Source organism: Branchiostoma floridae, chromosome 18 (assembly GCF_000003815.2).
Source record: "Branchiostoma floridae strain S238N-H82 chromosome 18, Bfl_VNyyK, whole genome shotgun sequence".
Classification (NCBI taxonomy): domain Eukaryota; kingdom Metazoa; phylum Chordata; class Leptocardii; order Amphioxiformes; family Branchiostomatidae; genus Branchiostoma; species Branchiostoma floridae.
The window spans coordinates 13,326,687-13,354,117 of record NC_049996.1 but is presented as its reverse complement, the minus strand read 5'-3'; the positions used below and the strand labels follow the sequence as shown (position 1 = coordinate 13,354,117).

The 27,431-nt window shown below is 42.0% G+C and overlaps 1 protein-coding gene across 1 annotated transcript; it reads right to left on the bottom strand.

Annotated features, from left to right (window-relative positions):
• Positions 1–6,284: 6,284 nt before the first annotated feature.
• On the bottom strand, positions 6,285–24,358 carry LOC118406218 (laccase-2-like). Its single transcript, XM_035806120.1, has 15 exons — positions 24,194–24,358; positions 21,317–21,421; positions 20,647–20,831; positions 19,463–19,588; positions 17,776–17,880; positions 15,241–15,431; positions 13,962–14,053; positions 13,088–13,186; positions 12,289–12,419; positions 11,897–11,984; positions 10,547–10,740; positions 9,567–9,728; positions 8,464–8,657; positions 7,676–7,891; positions 6,285–7,146 (listed from the first exon to the last, which is right to left on the bottom strand). The coding sequence occupies exons 2-15, from the start codon at positions 21,411–21,413 to the stop codon at positions 7,098–7,100; spliced, it is 1,929 nt and encodes a 642-aa protein (XP_035662013.1). The 5' UTR covers positions 21,414–21,421; positions 24,194–24,358; the 3' UTR covers positions 6,285–7,097.
• Between the last annotated feature and the right edge of the window lie 3,073 nt (positions 24,359–27,431).

Genomic DNA, 27,431 nt, shown 5'->3' with positions numbered 1-27,431 from the left:
AGTTGCCATCAGGTCCGTAACCTCTGTTTCACTTTCTACTCAAATCACTTTTGTTTCTTTTGCCCACGGGTTTTACTATGATCTGAAGTGTTGTAAGTAACGCACATTTTGTTTGAAATTTCGGAAGTCCGATCGTAAGGGGTCGCTTTTTTGCGGTTACCGAAGGGTTCGCTTAGCGGTTAGCGGTTATCCTCCAGCTGAGCCTTCATTCGTATGTAAAAAAGTTACAAAGTAATTTTGGGTACTCAAATCACTTTTTACCTTTTGCCCACGGGTTTTACTATGATATTCAAGTGTTGAAAGTAACGCACATTTTGTTTGAAATTTCGGAAGTCCGATCGTAAGGGGTCGCTTTTTTGCGGTTACCGAAGGGTTCGCTTAGCGGTTAGCGGTTATCTCCCAGGTGAGCCTTCATTCGTATGTAGAAAAGTTACAAAGTAATTTTGGGTACTCAAATCACTTTTTACCTTTTGCCCACGGGTTTTACTATGATCTTCAAGTGTTGAAAGTAACGCACATTTTGTTTGAAATTTCGGAAGTCCGATCGTAAGGGGTCGCTTTTTTGCGGTTACCGAAGGGTTCGCTTAGCGGTTAGCGGTTATCCTCCAGCTGAGCCTTCATTCGTATGTAGAAAAGTTACAAAGTAATTTTGGGTACTCAAATCACTTTTTACCTTTTGCACACGGGTTTTACTATGATATTCAAGTGTTGAAAGTAACGCACATTTTGTTTGAAATTTCGGAAGTCCGATCGTAAGGGGTCGCTTTTTTGCGGTTACCGAAGGGTTCGCTTAGCGGTTAGCGGTTATCCCCCAGGTGAGCCTTCATTCGTATGTAGAAAAGTTACAAAGTAATTTTGGGTACTCAAATCACTTTTTACCTTTTGCCCACGGGTTTTACTATGATATTCAAGTGTTGAAAGTAACGCACATTTTGTTTGAAATTTCGGAAGTCCGATCGTGAGGGGTCGCTTTTTTGCGGTTACCGAAGGTTTAGCGGTTATCCCCCAGGTGAGTCTTCATTCGTATGTAGAAAAGTTACAAAGTAATTTTGGGTACTCAAATCACTTTTTACCTTTTGCCCACGGGTTTTACTATGATATTCAAGTGTTGAAAGTAACGCACATTTTGTTTGAAATTTCGGAAGTCCGATCGTAAGGGAACGCTTTTTTGCGGTTACCGAAGGGTTCGCTCAGCGGTTAGCGGTTATCCCCCAGGTGAGCCTTCATTCGTATGTAGAAAAGTTACAAATTAATTTTGGGTACTCAAATCACTTTTTACCTTTGGCCCACGGGTTTTACTATGATATTCAAGTGTTGAAAGTAACGCACATTTTGTTTGAAATTTCGGAAGTCCGATCGTAAGGGGTCGCTTTTTTGCGGTTACCGAAGGGTTCGCTTAGCGGTTAGCGGTTATCCCCCAGGTGAGCCTTCATTCGTATGTAGAAAAGTTACAAAGTAATTTTGGGTACTCAAATCACTTTTTACCTTTTGCCCACGGGTTTTACTATGATATTCAAGTGTTGAAAGTAACGCACATTTTGTTTGAAATTTCGGAAGTCCGATCGTGAGGGGTCGCTTTTTTGCGGTTACCGAAGGGTTAGCGGTTATCCCCCAGGTGAGTCTTCATTCGTATGTAGAAAAGTTACAAAGTAATTTTGGGTACTCAAATCACTTTTTACCTTTTGCCCACGGGTTTTACTATGATATTCAAGTGTTGAAAGTAACGCACATTTTGTTTGAAATTTCGGAAGTCCGATCGTAAGGGGTCGCTTTTTTGCGGTTACCGAAGGGTTCGCTTAGCGGTTAGCGGTTATCCCCCAGGTGAGCCTTCATTCGTATGTAGAAAAGTTACAAAGTAATTTTGGGTACTCAAATCACTTTTTACCTTTTACCCACGGGTTTTAGTATGATACTCAAGTGTTGAAAGTAACGCACATTTTGTTTGAAATTTCGGAAGTCCGATCGTAAGGGGTCGCTTTTTTGCGGTTACCGAAGGGTTCGCTTAGCGGTTAGCGGTTATCCCCCAGGTGAGCTTTCATTCGTATGTAGAAAAGTTACAAAGTAATTTTGGGTACTCAAATCACTTTTTACCTTTTGCCCACGGGTTTTACTATCATACTCAAGTGTTGAAAGTAACGCACATTTTGTTTGAAATTTCGGAAGTCCGATCGTAAGGGGTCGCTTTTTTGCGGTTACCGAAGGGTTCGCTTAGCGGTTAGCGGTTATCCCCCAGGTGAGCCTTCATTCGTATGTAGAAAAGTTACAAAGTAATTTTGGGTACTCAAATCACTTTTTGCCTTTTGCCCACGGGTTTTACTTTGATATTCAAGTGTTGAAAGTAACGCACATTTTGTTTGAAATTTCGGAAGTCCGATCGTAAGGGGTCGCTTTTTTACGGTTACCGAAGGGTTCGCTTAGCGGTTAGCGGTTATCCCCCAGGTGAGCCTTCATTCGTATGTAGAAAAGTAACAAAGTAATTTTGGGTACTCAAATCACTTTTTACCTTTTGCCCACGGGTTTTACTTTGATATTCAAGTGTTGAAAGTAACGCACATTTTGTTTGAAATTTCGGAAGTCCGATCGTAAGGGGTCGCTTTTTTGCGGTTACCGAAGGGTTCGCTTAGCGGTTAGCGGTTATCCCCCAGGTGAGCCTTCATTCGTATGTAGAAAAGTAACAAAGTAATTTTGGGTACTCAAATCACTTTTTACCTTTTGCCCACGGGTTTTACTATGATACTCAAGTGTTGAAAGTAACGCACATTTTGTTTGAAATTTTTGGAAGTCCGATCGTAAGGGGTCGCTTTTTTGCGGTTACCGAAGGGTTCGCTTAGCGGTTAGCGGTTATCCCCCAGGTGAGCCTTCATTCGTATGTAGAAAAGTTACAAAGTAATTTTGGGCACTCAAATCACTTTTTACCTTTTGCCCACGGGTTTTACTTTGATACTCAAGTGTTGAAAGTAACGCACATTTTGTTTGAAATTTCGGAAGTCCGATCGTAAGGGGTCGCTTTTTTGCGGTTACCGAAGGGTTCGCTTAGCGGTTAGCGGTTATCCCCCAGGTGAGCCTTCATTCGTATTTTCGGGTTTTACTATGATTTGCGTCTTATCTTCACGGATTACTTCGCAATTTGAACCGAAACCTTAAGGCCTCATACCGGTCTTTTGTTGCCTCATTTACAATAGTGCTTAAATATGCAACTTTAATGGGCGAAAATCCAATAAAGAAACAGCTCTACTGGAGATGTTTTCATTTCTATTGAAAAAGCACTTATCCAGTACTCAATAAAAAAAATTCCCCAAAATCTGACCGGTGGATTGATTTTTATTACATCTATAACTGCACATAAATACTATCCAGAAAGTGGGGCTTTCCTTCAGTGACTCGCTGACCACATTACTCAGGACAAACAAACGTACACGTCCGAGAATCGCCCGAATGCCGAAACTTTTCCACCCGATCCTGTCAGAAATACACAACCTTTCAGCTCAAATCCTTCGATATGACATTCGAGCGATATAAGGCAATTTATCGTCTACATAAACACACGATTTTGGAGCCCCATTCATATTTCGGAGGGAATACTTCTGAGTGCCCACCCGCGCAGTAATACCGGAACGAGGCCTTCAGTGCGGATTACAGATATCCGGTCAGATTTGAACTTTGACCCGAAACCTTGACCTGGCGTTTTCCTACGCGCCTGGAGCGAGCTTTGTGCGTATTTAAAGTGCGTTTCGAAGGTAGATATATTTATTACCTTTGCCAGAATGGCAAGGTTATGTTTTAGGCTTGTACGTCTGTCTGTCTGTCTGTCTGTCTTCTTTCTGTCTGTCTGTGAACAGCATCACTCGAAACGCGCCTTTGATTGATCCTGATGATATTTGGTAGGTGGATATAGGGGTCGTAATCCCCATACTACTCTATGCTGAGACTTTGGAGACAGCGAAGAATGCATGAAGGGTTTGAGATTGAAAATGGCTTTGCGTGCTTTCAGGGACAGTTGTTTCTTTGCTAGAGAATAGGTACCTGAGGGGGATAACGTCAGGCCTATGTAAGAATAGGAGGTTGCAATATCTATAGTATCTGTATCGAAAGTAAATTTCATGTTTTTGAAAATTCGCCCGAGTTTGTTGAAAATCATAACCTGAAGTTTCCGTTTCGCGCAAAATGCTTGAAGTTTGTCCAGAGTACGTTGTAAACCTGTTTCAGATTCTGAAAACAACACTACGTCGTCAGCACATAGCAGGGAGGATACAAGTAGATTATGCAGGGAGGGTGGGGCACAGTCAGGGCTGTCTAAATCTTTTACCAGGTCATTTATGAATAAGTTGAAAAGAGTAGGGCTGAGGCTACACCCCTGCCTTACGCCTCTGTCTGTTGTGAATAGGGGTGTCAGACCAGCTGACGTTTTAAAAGTTTGTGGGTTGCTATACATGGATTTTATTCCACTGTACAATTTTCCGCCTATTCCTGAGCTCAGTAATTTATAACGAAGACCTTCTCGCCAATAATGATACTGATAATGATAATGATACTGAATGGTATAAAGAAACAAAGTGGACATTAAGTGAAATAGAGGTCATCAACTAGTGATACTTCTGATATTTCTTATGCACTGTTGTATTGTCAGTTTATCGATACCCCATATATGAATATTATGCACTAACCCAGCCACTCCAACTATCATCTGTTTTGAATAAAGAACACTATCCCGTACAACTCAAAGTCAAGACCTGCTTATTCCAGCCTCCCTTACAGAACGTAACAACACAGCACATTAATTTTCTGTTCTTCCGCAATTTGCGAGCGAAGTAGAATAAGAAAGGTTTGAGCGGTGATAGAGAAACAGTGATAGAGTAATATGCTTCGAGGGATGCGATTACCCACAATACTAAGAGTTCCGAGGATTCACGAAAATTTCACGAACATGCCGCGAGCACTCGGAATTCAAGATCGGTCGCTCGGAAGTGGCATCGCCCGTTAGCAAAGGCAACGAGCGTTCTAAAATTTGGCAAGGACCCTTCGCGAAGGCAACGACGGTTTACGAAACGGAAATTTGCAGCGACGACTACGGTGACGAATCAGGGTGAGACCGTCTGTGTCTGTGATGGATGTTTGCATTGCATGCTGAACCTTTAACGTCATTGGTAAAAACAATTGCCGTAATGAAGAATGCTTTGGGCCATGGGGGCAATAAAAATGGTACGACGATGAAGAAACTTTGAACATTGTTCAAAATCCATTTCAAATTTTCAGTTGTATTTTTTCGTCATACGACGCTCCCCGATATAGAATGACTTACTGCGATTGACGAAGGTACGCTCTTATGACCTCATCGTACGATGCACTACGCGCTTTGTGACCACGGTTTTATATATTTTAACCATTGCTTCCGATTCTCCCCGACTTACGACGCACTGCGCTCATACCGCGCATCGCAAGGAATCGTACGCGCTTTGTGACCGGGGCTTTAGTCAACATATCAGTGCGCCATATCCCACCACCCTAAGACACACAATAGTACCAATTAGCCTAATTAAGTACATATTAAAAAGGAAAATTAAAAAAGTAGAGTTAGGACTTCCATCTCTACTTGACTGATACAGCCATGCAGATTCAGAAGCGCTTGGTGTCCTCAATGTAAGTTTGCGTGAGTTGTATCATTTTGAAGCTGTACACAGAAGGTAACAACGGGGAACCTGTGAAAATAAGATGTAATTTGGCATTGTCTGGCATGTTATTAAGGTTGACTCGATGACCAAGTAAATCTGCAAGATTGCCGAAAAATGCCGATGTTTTATGAATATATAATGGCAATGAAGCATAAAGTGTAAGACAGATTCGCAACGACACCCGCATTTACAGGAGGCACCGGGAGACAGTCCTCGGATGAACAGGCTTTGATTGAGAGCACAGGAGCCGATGCGAAGCCGAACAAAAATGGCGCAGGTGTAACGAGGGCCATAATCGTCGTGTGTGTGTGTGTGGGGGGGGGGGACTTTTACGTATTTTCGTTACAATTTTAAGACTTTTACTGACAAAGGAAAATGACATAAACGTTGGAATTTAAAGTTTTTGATGAATGAGTTCATAACATTCTACTACATGCAATCTGAAAATGTAGACTTTGTTCGAAAGTTTGTAACAATATCATATTAACAAATATACGTGATATGCATGGTTGTAAACATAATTTAATTTTATCTATAATTCAAATGATGATAAAGAACACCTTATCTACTTTGTTTTGTATTTTTTTTGTATTTTGCCAAAACGTTATAGAAGTGAGAAAATATTGGAATCCTTAACTACATAAGACAAATGAATACAAAGTGTACTAACAGCACCAGAATTTAATTGAATACCAAAACACCAAAAATCAGCCGTTTCATTGCATATTCACCTTCAAGAATCCAAAGAATCTCTACGTTTGCATTGGATTTATAATAATCAGTGTCATTAGCTTCTTCATGTCTAAGAACAAAAAGTACTTCTTAGCCCTTAAAGGTATGCTACGTAGTTTCATCTCAGTGTCCCCCAGAGTTAGACACTCCTGTCTGTAAACAACAACTTCCAGGCCTCCAGGCACCCTAGGGGGTGGGGTAATGAGTTCATCACACTCCAGGGTGACTACAGGGGAGAACAATCAAGATCTTCTTCTTTGAAAACACTCAATTTTTCACTTCAGAATAGGATATAATCATGCACTTTGTAGGGTATCAATAAGCTATTTTGTAGGGTATCAATAACCTGAGGTTATATTCCCTTCAAAACTATAAGAAATCTTGCAAAGCTTACATTTCACAAAAATTATGGTGAAACTGTCATCAGACACCCCACTGTGCAGTCAGGCAAGCAAGACAGCGATAAGCCAGATGTGGGCATGTTTCCATAGGAAGCATGGAGGTCCATGTAGGAAGATCACAGTTTATAAACATGTTTGTATAATGCACTGACGTTGTAACTTCTCTCACTGAGCCTTGGTATTCAATGGTAAAGGGTAGATTTAGCTTACTAGTATGTAAAGAAATGGCAGGAAAATTTACTTTTTGTATTGTCCAAATATAGCTTTAATGGCTACAGGCTGGATATGTTCTAGCTTAAAAGAAGTTGATAGATGCCACCGTTAGCACTAGGGTCGTCAGCCACCTGCAATACAAAATACAGGCGTTAATTGAAAAAGATCTACAGGTACAGGTATCCGTTACACACATACTGAAGCAATGTGCTTTCATTTTTCCTGCATAAACAAAAAAAATGCAACTCTCTCCCAACAGTGTCTGACAAAACATTAGAAGCAATCAAGTTTAACATCATTCTTTGAAGGCTATACAGATTTCACGAGTGCTGAATATGTTCTAGAGTAACGAGTATGGTGAAATAAGTACGCGTCTAATAAGCCTATCAGGGGCATGGGAGTCTAGGGCGGGCAGGCCCGACCTTCCCACAAAATAGCCATGTACGAAGCCGAGTTGGGGTCGACCTGTCGTTATGATCAGCCCGTAAACCACTAGAATAGGCCGTTTTCTCGAGTGTAACCGTAGCATTAGTTATAGAAGGTGTAGGAAATTGAGGATTTGTGTCACTTGTAGGTAGGACATTGTCACATCATCAGTGGGGAATAGACAGTAACATCAACATCAACATCATATATCCGAACACTTCGTTCTAGACGTACCCATTGCTGACGGCATGTTTGTTGCCGGCGGCGATTGTGTTCTGCAGGATGTCCGGGTACACGTCCGTAGAACTGCAGGTGCCAGGGTTGTGTCCTCCCGACGACTCCCAGGGGCTCTGCGAGGCCTGCCCGGCCGGAGCGGAGTACGTCACCATCATCATTCCCTGGTCCTCGTGGTTCAGGATGTGGCAGTGGAGGACGTAAGGGCCGATGTAGCTGTGGGAAGTAGAATACGATCCTTCAGCATTTTGAATACGCATGCAAATTAGGTCAAAGGTGAACGCCCTGATCGGTAAACATTTCTCATCTTGAACATTGTCTCGAATTGTATCCAGACGTGTTTTCAACTGTCTCAGGGGCCGTCACCTTTGACATATTACCCACAATTCCTGTAGCTGCGAATGCGTACTTGGAATGGTGAACGAGCTTATTCGAGATCTTTTCACATACAAAAACAAGTGATCACGAACAACTTTACCTCACTGATCATGAAGAGCAAATCTTGCACGGGTCGTGGTATAGAAGACAGGCACTCTGTACAATATATACAGGTTCATTGTACAGGGTTTTTCGAAAGCAAAGTGATTTTAGAACTGAATAAGCAAAGCCAAGGACTGAAGTGGTATCCTATCCTCAACCAACTTTTGTTCGCGAGATGGGAAAACTTACCATTGTTTCTAAACCAACCAGAAGAATAAAACACAAAATAACTGCTAATTGGTCCGGTCTTTATATTTGGAAAAGAAGATTGTATCAAAAAGCTAATAAAAGTTTTAAAAAAAACTTACTCGGCTGCTATGAAACGGACTTTGACACTGGCCAATGGGGGGATCAGAAGGACATCTCGGAACTCTCCAAGTCTCGCGTAGCCCGCGAGATTTCGGTCGTTGGTGTCATGGCCGAGGTAGGTGGTATCCACGGTGATGGAGGGGTTAACAGTGTCCGGGTAGAAATCTTTGTGCTGCTGGTCACAGAGATTGCCCTGTAAAAACGATAAGTTTAGTCTCAGTTGAACTAACCTAAATTTACAAATTATGCGTTATTAAACTGAAAGATACTGTCCTTAAAAAGGAGTGACATGAATTGTGGGTAATGTCATAAGTTAAAGGTGAAGATGATACCATAGATCAAAGGTGAGGCACCTGACATATACAAAACACGTCTTGACATTGTCATGCAAATCGAGAGGCAATAGTCGAGTCGAGAACTGTTCTATGGGCTTCACCTTTGACATTACCCACAATTCATGTCGCTGCACATGCGTATTCGGACGTGTGAACGAGCTTATTACACTAAAAAAACGTCTGAAATATGACACTTTATCAGGGGACAATTAGACCATTTTTTTTTTACTTAATAGTCACCACGTAACAAGACCTGAAGGCCATTCAAGGTTTCGGGTTACTTTTTTAAGATTTATTTTCGCCATCTCTTCTTCCTAGGTCAGAAACATCATGATTGCGACCAGCCACATTGCTCACAATGAGTAAGGAGTAACTGGCCCGATAGGACTTATAGCGACAATAGACGAAGCAGGGGCTACGAGGGCTGCTGGTGAGATTCCCTACCCCATTTTACCAACCACTGAGGTCACCATACTGCAGCCGACACACGGAAGTAGCATGAACAGGATTCGTGCGCAAATTTCTACCCAACCAAACAAACATCTTAACCCAAGTAATACAGCCTCAAAACTTACGTATTCCACAGAAAAATTTCTATGGCTTTTCAAGAACTGCGACGCCCTAATTTGTGCCAGACCTACTTTTGTCCACGGGGGTCGCCCATAAATACTGTGTTATGCGACGTTGAGAATCTAAATACGAATGCCGGAAACAAGGATATTGTATAGACACTTCCATGATGTGTTACCATCTTCTGTGATACGCACGTTTAAGTCATAGTACGCAAATGCGTCCCCAGCGCCTACACCCCCACCAACTTCACCATTAATTGGTCCGGGGTACGAATTGTAGGAGATGACTTGGAAATGGGTCACGTGCAGGTGCAGAGGGTGTCCATCGTCCTCGTCTGTGTTGGTGAAAATCCACTCCTGGAAAGATGAAAGTTCAAGTCAACAAAACACGTATGCCTATGGAAACGATCAAGTTGGTACAACTCGTCAGGTGTCGATAAAAGGCCATGTTAATTTGATTATACGGATGACATCTGCGCGTACGAGTTTTCGGTGGTTTCCAAAAGAAACCCTGTTCGACCATATTATAATCAGAACAATATTTCCAACTTTTCACCGGTTAGTATACCTCCCAAGAACTTTCTGTTAAAATCACCGAACCGACTAATCATTAAAGAAGTGGGACATTTCATCAGCCACTGCCTCCAAGAAGAAGTCAAACCTCCCAGTAAAGTATGTAAAACCATGTACATAGATAGCTGACGTGTGTGCATATAGAATAGACACTTATTATTATCATTGCAATTAGCCTACGGGCATGGATTAGCAAATAAAAATTAAAAAAAATATAAATAAGAAGCAGCTGTAAAATGAGCAAATATGCCGGAAAGTAAAGAATATAGAAAAACTGCATCAACTGCAATGCCAAGAATATCGGCAAGGAGGCCCAAATTTCCTGCATGTACATGTCTTACCAAAACCTAGCAACATTCCAAATTTCATCCAGTTATTCTTAAGTTATGATGACCACAAATATCCCGAAACACACACGATCAGACAAACATGCAAAGAAACAATACCTCAATTTTTCATGAAGGTTACAATAATGTGCAAATAGGCCTGCATTCTGCATCAGGATATTGTTATAGGTAGATGTTACGACATCGATATAGGGTTGGATTGCAAATATCAGTTCAAAACTGAAATACATGACAGATTCATATGGAGAGTCGTACCTGGATTGTATCCACGTCGAAGTTGTAGCGGTAGTAGGTAGCGTTTGTGAACCTCTCACGGTTCAGGTAGGGATCCGGCCCGAGCTCCACCACGTACCTGCCCCCTATGGCAGAGTCTTCCACGGTCCGTAGGTCGTCCAGGTACGATGGCTTTGCTGGCGTTGCCGTCGGAAAGCTCATGGACATGGCAGCACCTTGGGGGAACGAACAGTGTAGTCAGAACTTGCATATGTCATTGTACAGATCCATGACAATCGACCCTTACTTTCCGGGCGCCGGGCGTCAGAAGATAAACCAACATTTTCACAAATATAAACCGTTATATGGCCAGCTTAGTTTTGCTGCCGCTTAATTTGAAACATGTGATATGTAATGTAGCTGCTGTCGTCATTGGTGACCCTCAATATGACAACACTTGTTTACGGCAGTATCAATTACTCCATGTCCCTATTAGTGCGACTCGACACCCGACCTTTTCTAAGTATCATGATCTGGTGGAAGATGTTCCAGTTACTGTCCAGATACTCTACGTTCGAAAAGAAACTTTGAGGCCAAATTTGACCATCGTAAGATTAGAATTGGGATCAGCCTCCGGACAAGTTGTGATTCTACAAGTACAGACTGCGATCGCAATCTGTTCTTGGACAAACTAGAATATCTAGTTTGATCTGACTGAGATCATGATCCATCCAAGGGTAATCCTCAATTCTACAAGTACAGATTGAGTTAGGATTAGCGTCAGAGTTGATTAATTGATTAATAGAGGGCAAATCCCGATTCCAATCTTTCCTAAGGACAATCCGTGATCGTCCTAAATACCAACCAATCTCTAAGTAATGCAGTACATACATGATTTAGGGGAAGTACGCACACACACACACACACACACACACACACACACACACACACACACACACACACACATATATATATATATACTTGTACAAAGTCTTCATTACACAACATTCTTTAGGTCTTCAGTAAACGTTTCGACGATCATCTGTCGCCTTCATCAGTACAAAATGAAACAAATACTGTCGGTTCAACCCGAACTCAACACTGTTCTAAGTGACATTGTAATTCAATTAAGCAAACTTACTCATGTTTGAACTCAAGTTGGGCTTAGCTTATCTCGCCCCCTATCCTGGTAGCGACTTCCAACAATAAATAGGAAAAATTCTTCCTCTTTCTAAATTGAGTCATGGGAGGCAGAGAAGTCTAGCGGAAAGTGACTATCTCCTTGTGGAGGAGACCAACCATCTTTTCGCCTGTGAGACCAAATTCGCTAACCTGGTAAAGTTACATTTACATGTGATGTTTCCGTAGTAAAATCAGGAGTAGGCTACATACCTGTTACTTCAATGGTAGCGATGACGCCTCCATAGACGTCCGTTTCTCCTAAAGACGGCACGTGAGTGACATTGTTCCCAGAGCGTAACTGGTGAAAGAGTGATAGACAAAATTGCCAGGATAAATATTGTGTAGCTGTAGATTAATGTATAGATTCTCCGAATTTTAGCTGTCTGGACAGTGTGCATCTCCAGCTGTAATATATATATATATATATATATATATATATATATATATATATATATATATATATATATATATATATATATATATATGTGTGTGTGTGTATATATATATATATATATAAATATATATATATATGTATATATATATATACCCGAAACCTTACCTCTATTTTTCCAGGAGGTAATAATGTGAACATATGATATTACCTCGTAGGTGCCAGCAGTTGCACATCTCACGGCGGCGTCACTTCTTCCTCCGGTTGGGATGAAGATGAAGTCCTGAGAATAGGGCGTGTCCACATACACACCGTCATAGGCCAGGATGGTGATCTCGCAACCTGGAAAGGTAGTCAAAAGTTAAACGGTGAAAAGGCAACGATTTTGAAACAAGTGATGGTGATACAAACAAGACCGCAACAACATGTTTGTTCATAATGTTAGTACATAGAAAACCACCATCTAAACCGTAAAACGGCGCCTATTTTTTATCGGTTCCAGGGTTGATTTTAACTGCGATTTGAAATGAATCCGGGTCCGACCGTGCCCAAAAATAGCCCAGTAGCCGTAGGGAGACCTACAAGGCCACGGGAGGTCAAACCTGAAAATGCAGAAAAGGAGCCAGATAACTACCGGGTGTTGTACGTGTTGTAGTGTAAATTCCCAAATTGTCAAACAAAATACGGGCAAGACGGTTGAGGCTTGCGGGGCACTGCTACAGAAATGACAAGGAAGCTGTGTCGACATGTCCAGCCTAGTCCTGTGGAAGCCAGCTCATGGAAAAGGGATACAGGGCAGACCACCCCTTACCTACCTAGATGTGTTGAAAAGGGACACTGGTCTAGAGGCAGACAACATGGGGAAAGCTATGCTTAACAGAGACTTCTGGTCGCCACAGTGGTTCGGGTTGCAGGGGAGGAGCGACACCCGACATAAGTCACATAAGTCAAAGAGGGGGGGGGGGTTCTAAATGGGGCTGTGGCACAAAGCAGGGTTGATATCTACATACCTGTAATGGTGAGGAGCAGCTGGTCCCTGGGACCAGCGTTCACCATACGGAAGCGTCTGATCTCTCCGGGCTGCATCGTGATCACCGGGCGTACCTGGCCTGCAAATTGTAACAGAGCAATATTGAAGAGATTCATTAGTCTCGTATGTAAACAGTTAATAGAATTTTTCATCAATCAGTGACTAGTTTTGACAGGTAAGCAAACATAACTCCACATTTTCGATGACCTTCATGATCACGGAGTGACCTAGTTCTCGCAAGTCTCGACCTAGGTCTCGCAAATCTCGCGAGAACTAGTCACTCCGTGATCATGATGGACTGACGGCCATCGAAAATTTGGAGGTATGTCTGCTTACCTGTCAAAACTAGTCACTGATTGATGAAAAATTCTATCAACTGTAACAGAGCAAGGATACTTAGTATCTAAAAGGTCCAGAAGAACATACTGCATAAGCGGTGGTTTTGGCTGTTGAAGTTTTTTCTTGTTTGGTGTTTCAGTGTTTTGATCAAGAGCAGGTCAGTAGCATCTCTACTAATCAGCAATAAAAAATGATTATTTCTGTCCGTATGGCTGAGAAAACGAAGAAGCTATGATTTCTACTGTGTAAAACAGGTCTACTTTGGCATTTTCTGTTATTTTAAGAGCAGGAAAGTGTCATCCTCCTACGTAGGGACATTCAACAGCCAAACTGCTGTCTGGATGTACCCTGCTCCAAACCTGATTATGTCAAGATATTAGAAATTTACATATGCTAACCTACATTTTTTACTTAGTTGATTATTACGATTAGGGTTATATATTTGTTTACCATCAAAGCTTTTGTAAAATGGTAGAAAGAATCTAGTAGTTTTTTGTCATGTGAATTTTACTTACCGTTAACCATGTAAGCTGATACCCCGGTCTGTTGATCAGTGAGATAAGCTGACAGCGTCACTCCTTCAGATGTTGTGACTGTGTCATCAAGTCTGCAAGGATGCAAACATTCATTATAATAATGCTTCGTAAGCAGGAATGTGTTAGTTCTTGATGTTTATCCCTTGGCAAAAAGAGAATTCTGCCCATTGTTTCCTTAGAGTATTTTGACTTCACTACATGCACAATCTGAACTGCTAAAGATTAAGCAAAAACAGATTCGCAGTGATCGCGCTTGTTAGCAGCTAGTTTGCGTCTTGTACACGCATGTTGCGGACATTTTTCTAGTCGCAACTTTGTCATAGAATTAAGAGGAACTTCAATTTCCGGCGACCAACTGGAGCCCGTTAGTACATGCATGTTGGCGACTAGTAGCGAACGTTTTACCAAGTTGACAGACGGTATTTCAATTTACAATTTTAACAAAATATCACAGTTTGAAACAGTTCATCATCTATACAATACCCTGCTTTAGGCACAACTGATATAGGTTACCCAGTAGGTAAGGGTGAACGGATCCCCGATGTCTTTATGCACGTTCGCGAAATTGGCAACTTCTCCACTGTATTCTATAAAGTTCCACAGAACCCGGTTTTTAGGTACAGCGGATATAGGTTACCCCGCGGATAAAGGTGAACTAGCGTTACCACTAACGTGAACGGATCCGCGATGTCGTTCTGCACTTCGCGAAATTGGCCCCTCCACCACTGTAGTCTATAAAGTTCCCGAGGGCACTGTCTTTTTAGGTACAGCGGATATAGGTTACCCCGCGAATAAAGGTAAATTAGCGTCACTACTAACGTGAACGGATCTCCGATGTCGTTCTGCACTTCCGCGAAATTGACCACTCCACCACTGTAGTCTATGAAGTTCCACAGAACCCGGTTTTTAGGTACAGCGGATATAGGTTACCCCGCGGATAAAGGTGAACTAGCGTTACCACTAACGTGAACGGATCCGCGATGTCGTTCTGCACTTCGCGAAATTGGCCCCTCCACCACTGTAGTCTATAAAGTTCCCGAGGGCACTGTCTTTTTAGGTACAGCGGATATAGGTTACCCCGCGAATAAAGGTAAATTAGCGTCACTACTAACGTGAACGGATCCCCGATGTCGTTCTGCACTTCCGCGAAATTGGCCCTTCCACCACTGTAGTCTACGAAGTTCCCCAGAACCCTGTTTTTGGGTACAGCGGATATAGGTTTACCCAAGGATAAAGGTGAACTAGCGTCACAACTAACCTGAACGGATCCCCGATGTCGTTCTGCACTTCCGCGAAACTGTCCTCTCCTCCGTTGTAGTCTAGGAACTTTCCCAGTAGCATCGGGACCTCCTTGTCACAGTTGGTGGGACAGGAGATGGCGGCTAGTTCAGCAGACATGGAGCTCCATTCATCTTCTACTATCAGCAACCCCGCCATACCACTGGCAACCTGTGGGCAGACATCAACACAATGTTTTACAAAGAGTTCCTTATAATTACCATTGCCGAGAGGGTTATATCTTCGATAGCGCTTGTGTGTATATATTAGGGGTGGGTATCGGTACTGTGTACCGGTACAAAACCGTTTTTTTTCTTATTGGACCGGTCCAGAAAAACCAGACTTGAAAAAAATAGGTGGACCGGATGTTGGACCTATTGGAAAATGAACATATTATATGATCAGGTAATCACACATTTCGGGGCTTACTGGTCCAAGAAAATAACAGGAGCGACTTAACCCTATCCAGACCGGGCTTTTCTGGGATACCTGGGACTGGGGGGGGGGGGGAGGCTCTTTTGACCCCCCCTTCGTATTATCAAAACAGCTTGAGTTACGATCACCAAATTTGGAGGGAATGATGTACTAGTAAAGTTTTATATTTTCTGTAAGTTTGGTATCGTTATGACTAGGGGTGGGTACCGGTACAGAAAATGCAGGTCCAGGTCCGGTTCAGGTCCAAAGGATCAGGTCCAGGTCCGGACCTGAACCTGGACCTGATTCAGTATGACTCATACCAATGGTCCATTCCACTACAAAGAAATCTGTTTGATGGAGTATTACTGGCGTTTTACAATCCTACAACGCTAACTGCACCTATGCGATTGGCTGTAAAACTTGGTAGAAATTACTATAAACTCTACTCTACTTCACTCGTGTTATTTTCTTCCACCTGCAAGCGCCAAAACGTGTGAATGCCTTATAAAATAATCTGTTAATTTTCTAATCGGTCCAACATCCGGTCTACCTAATTTTTTCAGGTCCGGTTTTTCTGGACCGGTCCAATAAGAAAAACCGGTTTTGTACCGGTACGCTGTACCGATACCCAGCCCTAGTTATGACGCATAATGTCATATTTTAGGCTAAAATCGTCTATATATGAAATTTCCGCTATACTTAAAGGCATTAAAGAAAACAATGACTATAAAGGTTATCGTCTTGGTGTCTAAGTCTACCAAGTCTTTTGTTGCCGATGACGACGACTCTGACGCCAATATGACGTCAGAAAATGACGTCATTTGTCGGCCATCTTGGATCGACAAGCTTAAATTGTCTAAAATACGATTTTTTCCACATATAACCCCAAAACCCAATGGAAGTAGACTAAAAAGGTTCATATGATTGTGTTTTGTCAGAAAATGAAAGATTATGACGGAATTTGAGTAAAAATAACATGTATTTATCGTTGAAAATGGCATTGTCCGCCATCTTGGATTTTGACCCATGACGTCATCAAATTAGCATATATGATGAATAATTAATTAGAAATGTAACTTAAAATTGCACAGGATCTTAATGATATAGATAAACAAGTTTGGTTTAGCAAGAAAAATATGAAATACCGTAATTCAAACTGAAATTAGTAAATTTGGTAAAATATGCCTGTTGCCGTTGCCATGGCAACACGAAAAATCACAAACTAAATTTTTTTCGCAGAATCGTTGCTAACAATATTTTAGGAAAAGTCATCAAGTTTCGTAGTCCTAGCACACGTCGTTCGGCAGTTAAGTCCTCATTTGCATAACATGCATATCATTATGAACATATTTGCCCAAGCTAACTGCATGCCTAAAATGATCGCAATCCGTCAATCCTTTCTGCAGTTATCCTCTTTGGAATGTCTTGACAAAAACGCCCATGCAGTTCCATAATTGAATGTCAGGGGGCTGAAGTCTGCCCGACTTTGTCATGCAAGCTATATACCAGCCAAATGTCAAGACCATATCATATCCAGCACAGGAGATACATTGAAAAACTGCTATGATAGAATATTATTATTACTGATGCAAATATACTTCTATTTTGCATAATAAGAATGTCGTTTTATACAACATTGTCTAAGGCATCTACATACCAAAAATCATGAAAATCCGTTGTTCCCTTCTTGAGTTTTTTAACAAAAACGCCCCTGCTTTCCCAAAACTAGACGCTAGGGGGCCCAAACTTATGTCACTTATTTCTGAGCATAAGAGCTACCTAACATCCCAAAATTGTGACCATAGCTTGTTCAGAACACGAAATAGCAAACCGTAAGTTGCGCTGCAGTATCAAGGAAAGCCGCTAGGGGGTCCAAAATCTTATTATTTTCTGCTTTTATCACACACTACCAACACACCAAGAATGAATCCATTTCACTCAGCCATTCTTGAGTTATCTTGTTTACACACAGACAGACAGACAAACGCAGGGTAAAATATAACCTCCATGACCTTTCATGCAGACCGTAATTCTGTGAAAGAAAATGTGTCAAAGCATTAAAAGCACTAGTGGAAAGGATTAAGAAATGTTTGCCTACTTGGAAAAACGCGGATCCATGGTGGTGTCCGTGGTACCAGAAAGTCCCAGCGTTTTGGTTTTCGTTCAGTTGGAAGTTATAGTTGTATGTCTCTCCGGGACCAACCTGGGAAATATCGGTAAACCATGTCAAAGAGAGCTTTAAAATTCAGTGGGAGTGGGACCGAGTGGCGCAGCGGCAGAATGTTCGAGAGGTTGCGGGATGGAATCCGGCTGCCGTGTCTTGTGCCCTTGGGAAAGGCACTTTACACGACTTTCCTCACTATACTCAGGTGAAAATGAATACCTGGCCACGGTAAGGGACGTCCCTCGGATAGGACGTTAAATGGATGTCCCGTGTATGGGGAGAGCCATACCCCATGCACATTAAAGAACCCCCACACGTGCAATGGTGCGGTGTGAGATGGTGCACATCCTTCCGTCTAGAATTGGTGATTCTCCACAAATCACCCGGACTCCAGGAAGAATGGTGACATATCAATCACAAATGGAGATAACCAAATCAAACCAAACCAAAAATTCAGTCATTAAATAAGACTCATAGATGAACAGTGAAGTATGACCTACAATGTATCACCTGTTCGAACTATTGCATTTGTTATCCTCAGCTGGTAAATTACTAGAAGTGTGTCTCCAATCATTCTAGTATGCTCGTTAAAAGTCAGAGTTCGCAACACCTTTTATTTCCACCTCTCTCTCTCTCTCTCTCTTTCTCTCTCTCTCTCTTTCTCTCTCTGTCTCATTATGTATCTTTCTCTTTCTCTCTCTCCCTGTCTGTCTGTCTCTGTCTGTCTCTGTCTCTCTCTGTCTCTGTCTCTCTCTGTCTGTCTGTCTCTCTCTGTCTCTCTCTCTCTCTGTCTCTCTCTCTCTCACTCCACCCAGGTGTAAAAATGGGTTCCTGACTTCGGTTGAGGAGGTAAAAGGCAGAGGAAGGAGAGGGATAGGCTCCACCTTCCAAACCCATGCCCTACACACAGTGGATAATGACCCACATCCCCTACTGCCTCAAAAGGCTTTCCCTCTAGCTTAAAGGAGGTATCTCACTGCATGCACTTGGGACACCGGTCCCGGTGCAGCACTGCGGAGTTCGAAGGATTACTCAACGAATTTTCTTACGTTTTGTGTATTTTGTTGTCTTCTAAGTCATACTTTTACGTGTTACGCAATATATAAAGAATGTCCCACGTGCAGTGAGATACCACCTCTACCTTTACCGTCATCATCATCATCGGTCGACGTGCTTACACACGACGGGGTTATACCGCCCCTTACGGGGTGACATATCCTTTCGTTGGCTAATTACAAGACGGGGCTGCACCAGGTCTTCCGTCCGGGTGAATTATGTAAATCACCAAGTGTCTGATACGAGACAGAGGTTCACCAGGCCTCCATCCGGGTGATTTGTAGTGTATCACCAATTCGACAGAAGGATTTGTACCAACGCACACCGCACCATCGCACATGTGGGGGTTCTTTAACTTGCCTGGGGTATGGTTCTCCCCAGACACGGGACCTCCATTTAACGTCCTATCCGAGGGACGGCCCTAGCCGAAGCTAGGTACTCATTTTCACCCGAATAAAGTAAGGAAAGCCGTGTAAAGTGCCTTTCCCAAGGGCACAAGATCGGTGACACGGCAGGCGGCTACGCGATCTCACTACCCGTACCCTGCAACATACAGCATGCCTACCTCCAAAAACACGTAGTCCTGCGGCTCCATGGGTGAGATGTGCAGTCCGTGTGTGTGGATGTTTGTAGAGTTGGGGTCACGGTACTCGTTATGTTCACCTACAGGCTGAGGGCCAAGGTTGTTTACCTGAAATACAAAATATTCCATTTAAGAACACATTACTGAAATGAGACATGTGCTCCAATACGATAAAGGCCATGCTTTACATTATCTCAATAGAGAGTTTTCCGCTAGCTCTTAAGGTGGTTTCTCACTGAACTTGGGGCACCGGTGCGACACTGCGGGGTTTCAAATATTACACAACTAGTTTCAGAGATAAAGAATTAAATTTCCAACCCTTTGTGTAATTTGTCTTATTCTAAGTCATACTTTTACATATTACGCAATCTAAATTATACAAAATCGCGAAACTTAACAGAAAAGTACCGCAGTGAACGAACCCTGCAGTGCCGCACCTGTGCCCCAAGTGCAGTGAGAGTCCACCTTTAGGTTACAACTGCAATGTGTACTCCGCAGTAGCATCCGGCAATAGGTTTTTGGTTTGGCAATCGACATTTCTGATAAACTACTAATTTCATACAAGCTCAACATGTTGATTTAGTCATATGCGTGAAAGTAGGCCACTTCATCTGTATCAAATTGTTACCTCAATGAAAAATGGAGGTATAGTTTTTGGTGTGTAGGAGAGTGGTGGATGATAGTGCTTTTGTTTCTGGTCAGCATAACGTAAGAACATCTGGATTTATCGTTCTGATATTTAGTGTGGGCGGGTATGGGGAAGATAAAGGTCCCTTTGGGGCCCCCTGGTCTGTAACCTTAGTACTGCAGCTGAACTTCCAATTTTGATGTTTGTGGCAGATAGCTTTTGACGTTAGGAAGAAGTGGTGTAGGTTTGTGTAGTTGTAGAAGACCTTACGAAAGTTGCAGTCACGCCAGTTTACCTTTATCTGTGGGGTCATTTGTATACGTTGTCTTAAAAACGGTATTTTGAGATATCAGTTCGAATGGCGGTGTTTTCAAAGTGCTAGTGCAATATTTCAGTACAGTTCCTATAACAATTGGAAACTGCCGAGTCGATATCCCTAAATACAATGTTTAAAAAAACACAGCGGATATAGGTTATTCATCGGATAAAGGTGAAGTAGCGTTACTTTTGTTGTGTCAATAGATATTTTAATGCTGACCAGGGTCAATGCCAAGTTGTCTCCGGCCTTCAGACGAAACGTTGGTCCGGGGATTCCTCCATTGTATGTTCTTCTTTTAGTGGTCAGCCATTCGATGGTTACGTCACTGATGTCAACGGTCACAGTTTGAGTCAAAGCCCCATTTGATGACGTCACCTCAGCCGTCTTGGTGTACGCGTCACCACCTAGTACCAAAAAAATGTGATTCGGGGAGTAGTGTATCATAAGTTGAAGAATACCTATGGCGTCCCCCGTCTGTGTTGTGGATAGGTTATCCTTTACAAAAACTGGATTTGGTCTGTCGATCAAAAATTGGAAAGGTTCATTTTCTTTGTGTTGGAAGTTTGACATATTGCTCAACAAATTCCATACACAAAGAACGCTTTTTTAAACATTTTGTGTATTTTTTTCTTCTTTTAAATCATACATCCTCATCTTGCATCATCATCTAAAAATACAAAGCTTGTTGCAGTACCATAGGAAAACGCCAGGTAAATCATTTTCAAACTTTATCTTCCTTCCTACAATCCCTACACACTTACCAAATACCACTAAGATCCATCGACAACTTCTCTAGTTGTATGCTTTTCACCTACAGACAGATCGAAGGCACAACAGAAAACATGGCAAAAGGATTTGAAACAATGGAAAGAAAGCATTTAGAACTTACCCGTAAACTGACAAGGATTGGCATTGTCACACTGCTGGGCGGTAGTCAGTAGTGGGAGAGCAAACAGTAACACAAGCACTGAGGCCGCCGTCCACATGGTTAAACCTGCAACAGGAATATTCGTTTCATCGCAAGTCATTGAATAAAAAGATATTTGTGGTGTGCAAATACCGTCTGTCTCTGTCATCTTCCTCAGGGCAATTCTAACTAATTCACAAATCACTGCAGCATAAGTGTAACTACTTACATATGCGGTTCCAAACGTAAACAAATGATACACATAGACACACACGTACGCAGACGCACACACACACGCACACGCACGCACGCACGCGCACACACGCACAAACACACACGCACACACACGCGCAAGCACACACACACACGCACGCACGCACACACGCAGACGCACACACACACACGTACACGCATAACATATTCAGTGCGATATACTAAGGATGTCTAGTTGCAATGGGCCGCCAGGTTTTATAGGAGTGCAAAAAAGTGCAAAATCGGTGTGCAAAAAAGACCCCCGTCTTGCCGACTTTGCACATTTCTAGCCACGCCCAAAGTCCCTCAAACCAGGTGACTCACGCACATACACAACGCGCCAATGAAGGGCGCTTGCTTAGGTATAAAAGTCGATATAGGGGCTAGACCGTATCTGTTTGAGCTCTATTCTACTCTGTTGTAGAGTTTTGCAGTAAGATAGTGTACCGTGTAGGGATCTCAATTCGTGTGAGGATATTTCAAGCGACGGAACAGGTGCGTTTGAGTACATTATACGGACGAAATAACTTGAGGACGAAATAACTTGAGGACGAACGATAGCTTGTGGACGAAGTAGCTTGAGGACGAAATAACTTGAGGACAAAATAACTTGACGAAATAACTTGAGGACGAAATAACTTGAGGACAAAATTACTTGAGGACGAAATAACTTGAGGACGAAATAACTTGAGGATGAAATAACTTGAGGACGAAATTTCAAATAACTTGAGGACAAAATTACTTGAGGATGAAATAACTTAAAGTGGAAATAACTTGAGGACGAAATAACTTGATGACAAAATTACTTAAGGATGAAATAACTTGAGGACGAAATAATTTGAGGACGAAATAACTTGAGGACGAAATAACTTGAGGACGAAATAACTTGAGGACGAAGTAACTTAAGGACGAAATAACTGGAGGACGAAATAACTTGAGGACGAAATAACCTGAAGACGAAGTAACTTGAGGACGAAATAACTTGAGGACGAAATAACTTGAGGACGAAATAACTTGAGGACGAAATAACTTGAGGACGAAATTACTTGAGGACGAAATAACTTAAGGACGAAATAACTTGAGGATGAAATTACTTGAGGACGAAATTACTTGAGGATATATTATCTTAAGGACAAAATAACTGGAGGACGAAATAACTTGAGGACAAAATAACTTAAGGACGAAATAACTTGAGGACGAAATAACTTGAGGACAAAGTAACTTGAGGCCAAAAAAAATGACAATGAATTAACTTGAGGACGAAATGATTTGAGGACGAAATAATTTGAGGACGAAATAACTTGAGGACAAAGTAACTTGAGGACAAAATAACTTGAGGACGAAATAACTTCAGGACAAAAGCAGGCAAAGAAGGGTAGACGGCCTAAGTTTTTGATACTATCGAGCACTTCGGCCGTAGGATCTGCTTTGAGATTACAGGATACAGGAAAAACTGTTATTTGCAATATGAAAAACAAATCTGTTTCTGCATGTAGTACAGAGAATGACGTCATACATCTCGAGAACGACTTCTTAGCTTTTTGGTGCTAGTTCACCTTTATCCGCAGGTAACCTATGTCCGTTGCTTTTTTAAACGGGGGATTTTAAGTCGACAAAGGGTGTTCTTGAATTGCAACTTTTAAAATAAAATATTACTGTTTAAAAACACCGAACATCCACTTGATATCCCTAAATCCACCTTTTTTCAAACAACGGATATAGGTTACCCTGCGGGCAAAGGTGATCAAGCGTAAATATGTGTGATAGCCATAGACGTGGAAACTATGAAGGTCACCATATTTTTGTCTTATACCGCAGGCAATATTTTCTATCATAAAGACATTTAACATCGGCTTGGAATCTCAATAAAGAAAAAAAAACTGTGTCGCCGCAAATTCTATGTTTGCCTTGCAAACTTTGCAAACCGTACTTATATATTTGTATTTAATCCTCGCAAGACGATATTTACATGACCTTTCCAAAGGCCAGCGGAAAAGTAAATTATTTGCTAACTATCAAGGACATTACATTGAGGCCTCGTGTTTGAAGACAGACACCTCGAGCACGTTAAAGAACCCACCGCACTTATCGAAAAGAAAAGGGGTCCTTCCCGGTGTGATACGGACCCTTGCGACAGCCGTATTGAGGTCACCTGAGTTGTACAATGTACAGTTGTACAGCAATTGAGTTATTTCGTGCATTCTTTTAAGCTTGTTTGAGACGCAACAAGGTGCAGGTCTGTAACAAGCCGCCAGGGGGCCAAACTTGATCATTTCGGGGTTTTATAATGGCATACGCATATACCAAATATCAATACAATACATCCAGTCGACTAGTCATTCTCGAGTTATGCTGGCTATCTACATGAATGCATACGAACACGTTCATACAAGTAATCTCCATTCTACGGTACCATAAGATGGTATCTAAAGCTGACCGAGGAGTGAAGCCGGCCCAGGAGTGTGAACTTACTTTGGCCGGTTATACTCCTTGGACAGCTTTGATAGTACATACGGCACCGTAGGATCTACTTGGAGATCACCTAAAACGCTACCGAGAACATATTAACCTTTTTTTAGCGAAGGTTAAAATGGCGGCACAACTTACCTTAATGTGGACTTGTGTCCAGCAACGTCTAACGTCCAGGTCTAAACCACACACTTAAAAGCGAATGATTCCTTCTTGTCCCTCGTACCAGTACGAGACGTGTCTGTATGTGACTAAACCCCACACACGGTGTGACAGTGAATTTGTCATTTGTAACCCTTATGACGGGATACTTTTTCAGGAGATGACGTTGACGCGTCATGTGACCTGGTACCCGGTACAGGGGAATACCGTTTGGTCGGTGAGCTAGGAAACCGGCGTATAAACATTAACAGAAAAGGGTGGATGACGATGATTCATATTTAAGTACTTTTTTCTGTTGTCAGGTATGCAAGCACAAACTGTTCGTTTGTAAACAATCGGACTGACATGTTTGAGGCCAGAGTCCTTCCCAAAGGATGGAATAACGGTCAGGCCCTCCAGTATACTCCTACCCCAGCTCCACTATACTACTATTGAAATTTAGTGTGTTCTTCCCAATTTCCTTTGTTAGTTTCGCTAAAATTAATGAAAATACACAGATGTTGCGTTTAGTGGCATCACTTTTCCAGTCAGCATTGTCTGCAAAAACTTGTGAATGGGCAATGATCAAAACGATAGTCTTTTTGCCACTTCACAACAAAGGGATCACTAAAATATACTATACTTCTAGTATTTGACACCCTCTGCCATTGCAAATGAACCCATTTTCATGAAAGCGCAGCGCGTTAGGCTGATTTATTTTTGCCAGCCCCTCCACTATACTAAAAAAATTATGGGGAGAACCCTGGAGGCAAAGCGCCGCAAGCTCAGTCATTCATTTGTTACACGACTGTACTGTTGTCCTGAGACAATGCAATAATCCATCTGCTGGTCCGCTCGGATGGCTTCGGCCATATGTAGTACCTTTTGACGGCACTATGTACACAATTCTTTCTCCGTGTAGTTTTTAATCTTTGTACAGTGTTTGTTTTTGTGCCTTTAGCCTGATTCAATTAAGATAAATATTGTTTAACGGATGGAGTGACTCACCCGTTAAACAATATGCATCATCGTCATGGCGTCTAAGTAGTGAAGTACTTAGCAAACGGAAATGTCTTCCGTACTACACGAGTTAAGGTGGGGTCACACATGCGTATATATTCAAGTCCATTTGAGGTGCGTATGTCGCTCTTAGTCTCTACCAGGCTCCACAGGTCGCGGGAAAAATTGTACAAATTGGACAAACATAGATACATAACATGCCAGATGAGTTAGCTGACCGAGAAGTATGATTAGCGACCCAGCTAACTCGTCTGACATGTTACCTGTTTACATTTGTCCAATTTCTATTATTTTTACAACGATCTGTGGAGCCTAGTGGAGGTTGATCCTCCCATGTGCGCCTCATACGGACTTGAATATATACGCAGGTGTGACCCCACCTTTACGTAATGATTGAAGACCTTTATTGCACATTTTGCCACACCTGGCTAAGTACAGGTCGCAACAAGACTTGTTAAAAAGATTCGCAAGCAATTTGACATTGGGCCGTGTTCAAATTTTGCGCAATGACGTTCATTCAATCATTTATTCATTCAAGGTGTGTGACTCAAAACTAGTCAGATCTAAAAATAGTATACGGAAGTTGTGAAGGCACGGTGGTACTGGTATTTTGACCTTTGACCGTGACCTTTGTCCGTACTAATACGAGACGCTTACGTATGTTACTCAATCCAACACACTCTCGTCACAGTAAAAGGGAGATGGAAAGAAAAAAAAAAGGCTTAAAAATGTGTTGCAGGAGGTGTAAACTGCAAGCCCTCCCTGTAATACAGAAATAGCAAGGAAATTCACTTACTCGCTCACTCACTCACTCACTCACTCACTCACTCACTCTTTTATTTACTCACTCACTCTTTTATTCACTCACTCACAAACTCACTCACTCACTCACTCTATATTTACTCAATCGCTCACGCACTCTCGCTCACTCATTCACTCACTCTCTCACACTCGCCTACTCTCATTCATTCACATTGTTAGTCATATTCAAATTATGCAATCAGGGGTTACAGAAATCCAATTTTGGTCGTAGCGAGAGCGCAGCGCGATCGCCCGACCTAGTAGAATGCGGGTATTTAAACGCGCCCAAGGATTGGCTTTTGAACATTCGGGACATAACTGCCACTGCTGTGTACGTAAGACTGTTTCCAAGTTTCAAGCAAATAGAGCAATAGATAGAGTATATTCGTGACTTAATACTTAACGATGTAAAGTTTTAAAGAGGACCTTGTCTGCCTTTGATCGTCAGTCACATAAAGTAATCATATGACAAAGCCAAGTTGCAGTTTAACGTCACTGAAATTCGCCATATGTGGACACAGCAAGTGTTCGCAAAAATAGGAAACGATTAGGTTTTGGGCTGCCTTTTGGTGAGTAGATATAACGCTACTTCACCTTTATCCGAGGGCTAAACTTTATTCGTTGATTTATAAAACAGGGTATTTAAACTGTAATATTTTGATATTATCGATGTTTGGAAACACAATCTGTCGACTTGATATCCTAAAATATCCTGCTTTTGAACGTAACGGATATTGGTTACCAGCGGATAAAGATGAACTAGCGTTACATTGTAGCTCGTGTTCGCGGGTATTTTTTAAAACTGTTTTGTGATTTCTGCGACCTTCTAGGTTGGACGAGGTCTGGTGGGGTTTATCAAAGTTGAAGATGACGTCACCACAATGCCCCCTGAACTGTCCGCCATCTCCTGCCCTCTGAACTGTCACAGGGAGGTTCAGCTGGCGGTCGGTACCAACTTCCGCTACAGATTCCTCCCGACAGACCCCATCCAGCTACTCCAACTTACAGAAGGATTTGGGGGATCCTTCAAGGTAGATCCGAGGATACTGCGCCACTCTCACTGCACAAAATCTTCTTTTTTTAAAATGAATTCTTTAATTACTCTTTACCAATGGTGTAAGTATGTTATACACATGCTTCACGTGTGCTAAAAGATCAGCTTTGCGTAGTGTCTGGAACAACTTTAAACTTCAAGATGAATGCTGCTGAGTATCATAGTTCCCATGGCTTGCTTGGAGTACACGTATATGTGTTGAAAAAAAAATATGGTGTTGTAAAATTCTAAATGTCTGTGTGGCTTTTCACAGTTTTTGCATTCTTTTCATTCTGATGGCATTAGTATTGGTGTTTATATTTTGAATCATCCTTTGTCAACAAAAATTGTCAGAAATCTAGAACAACTTGCCAGCGGTAC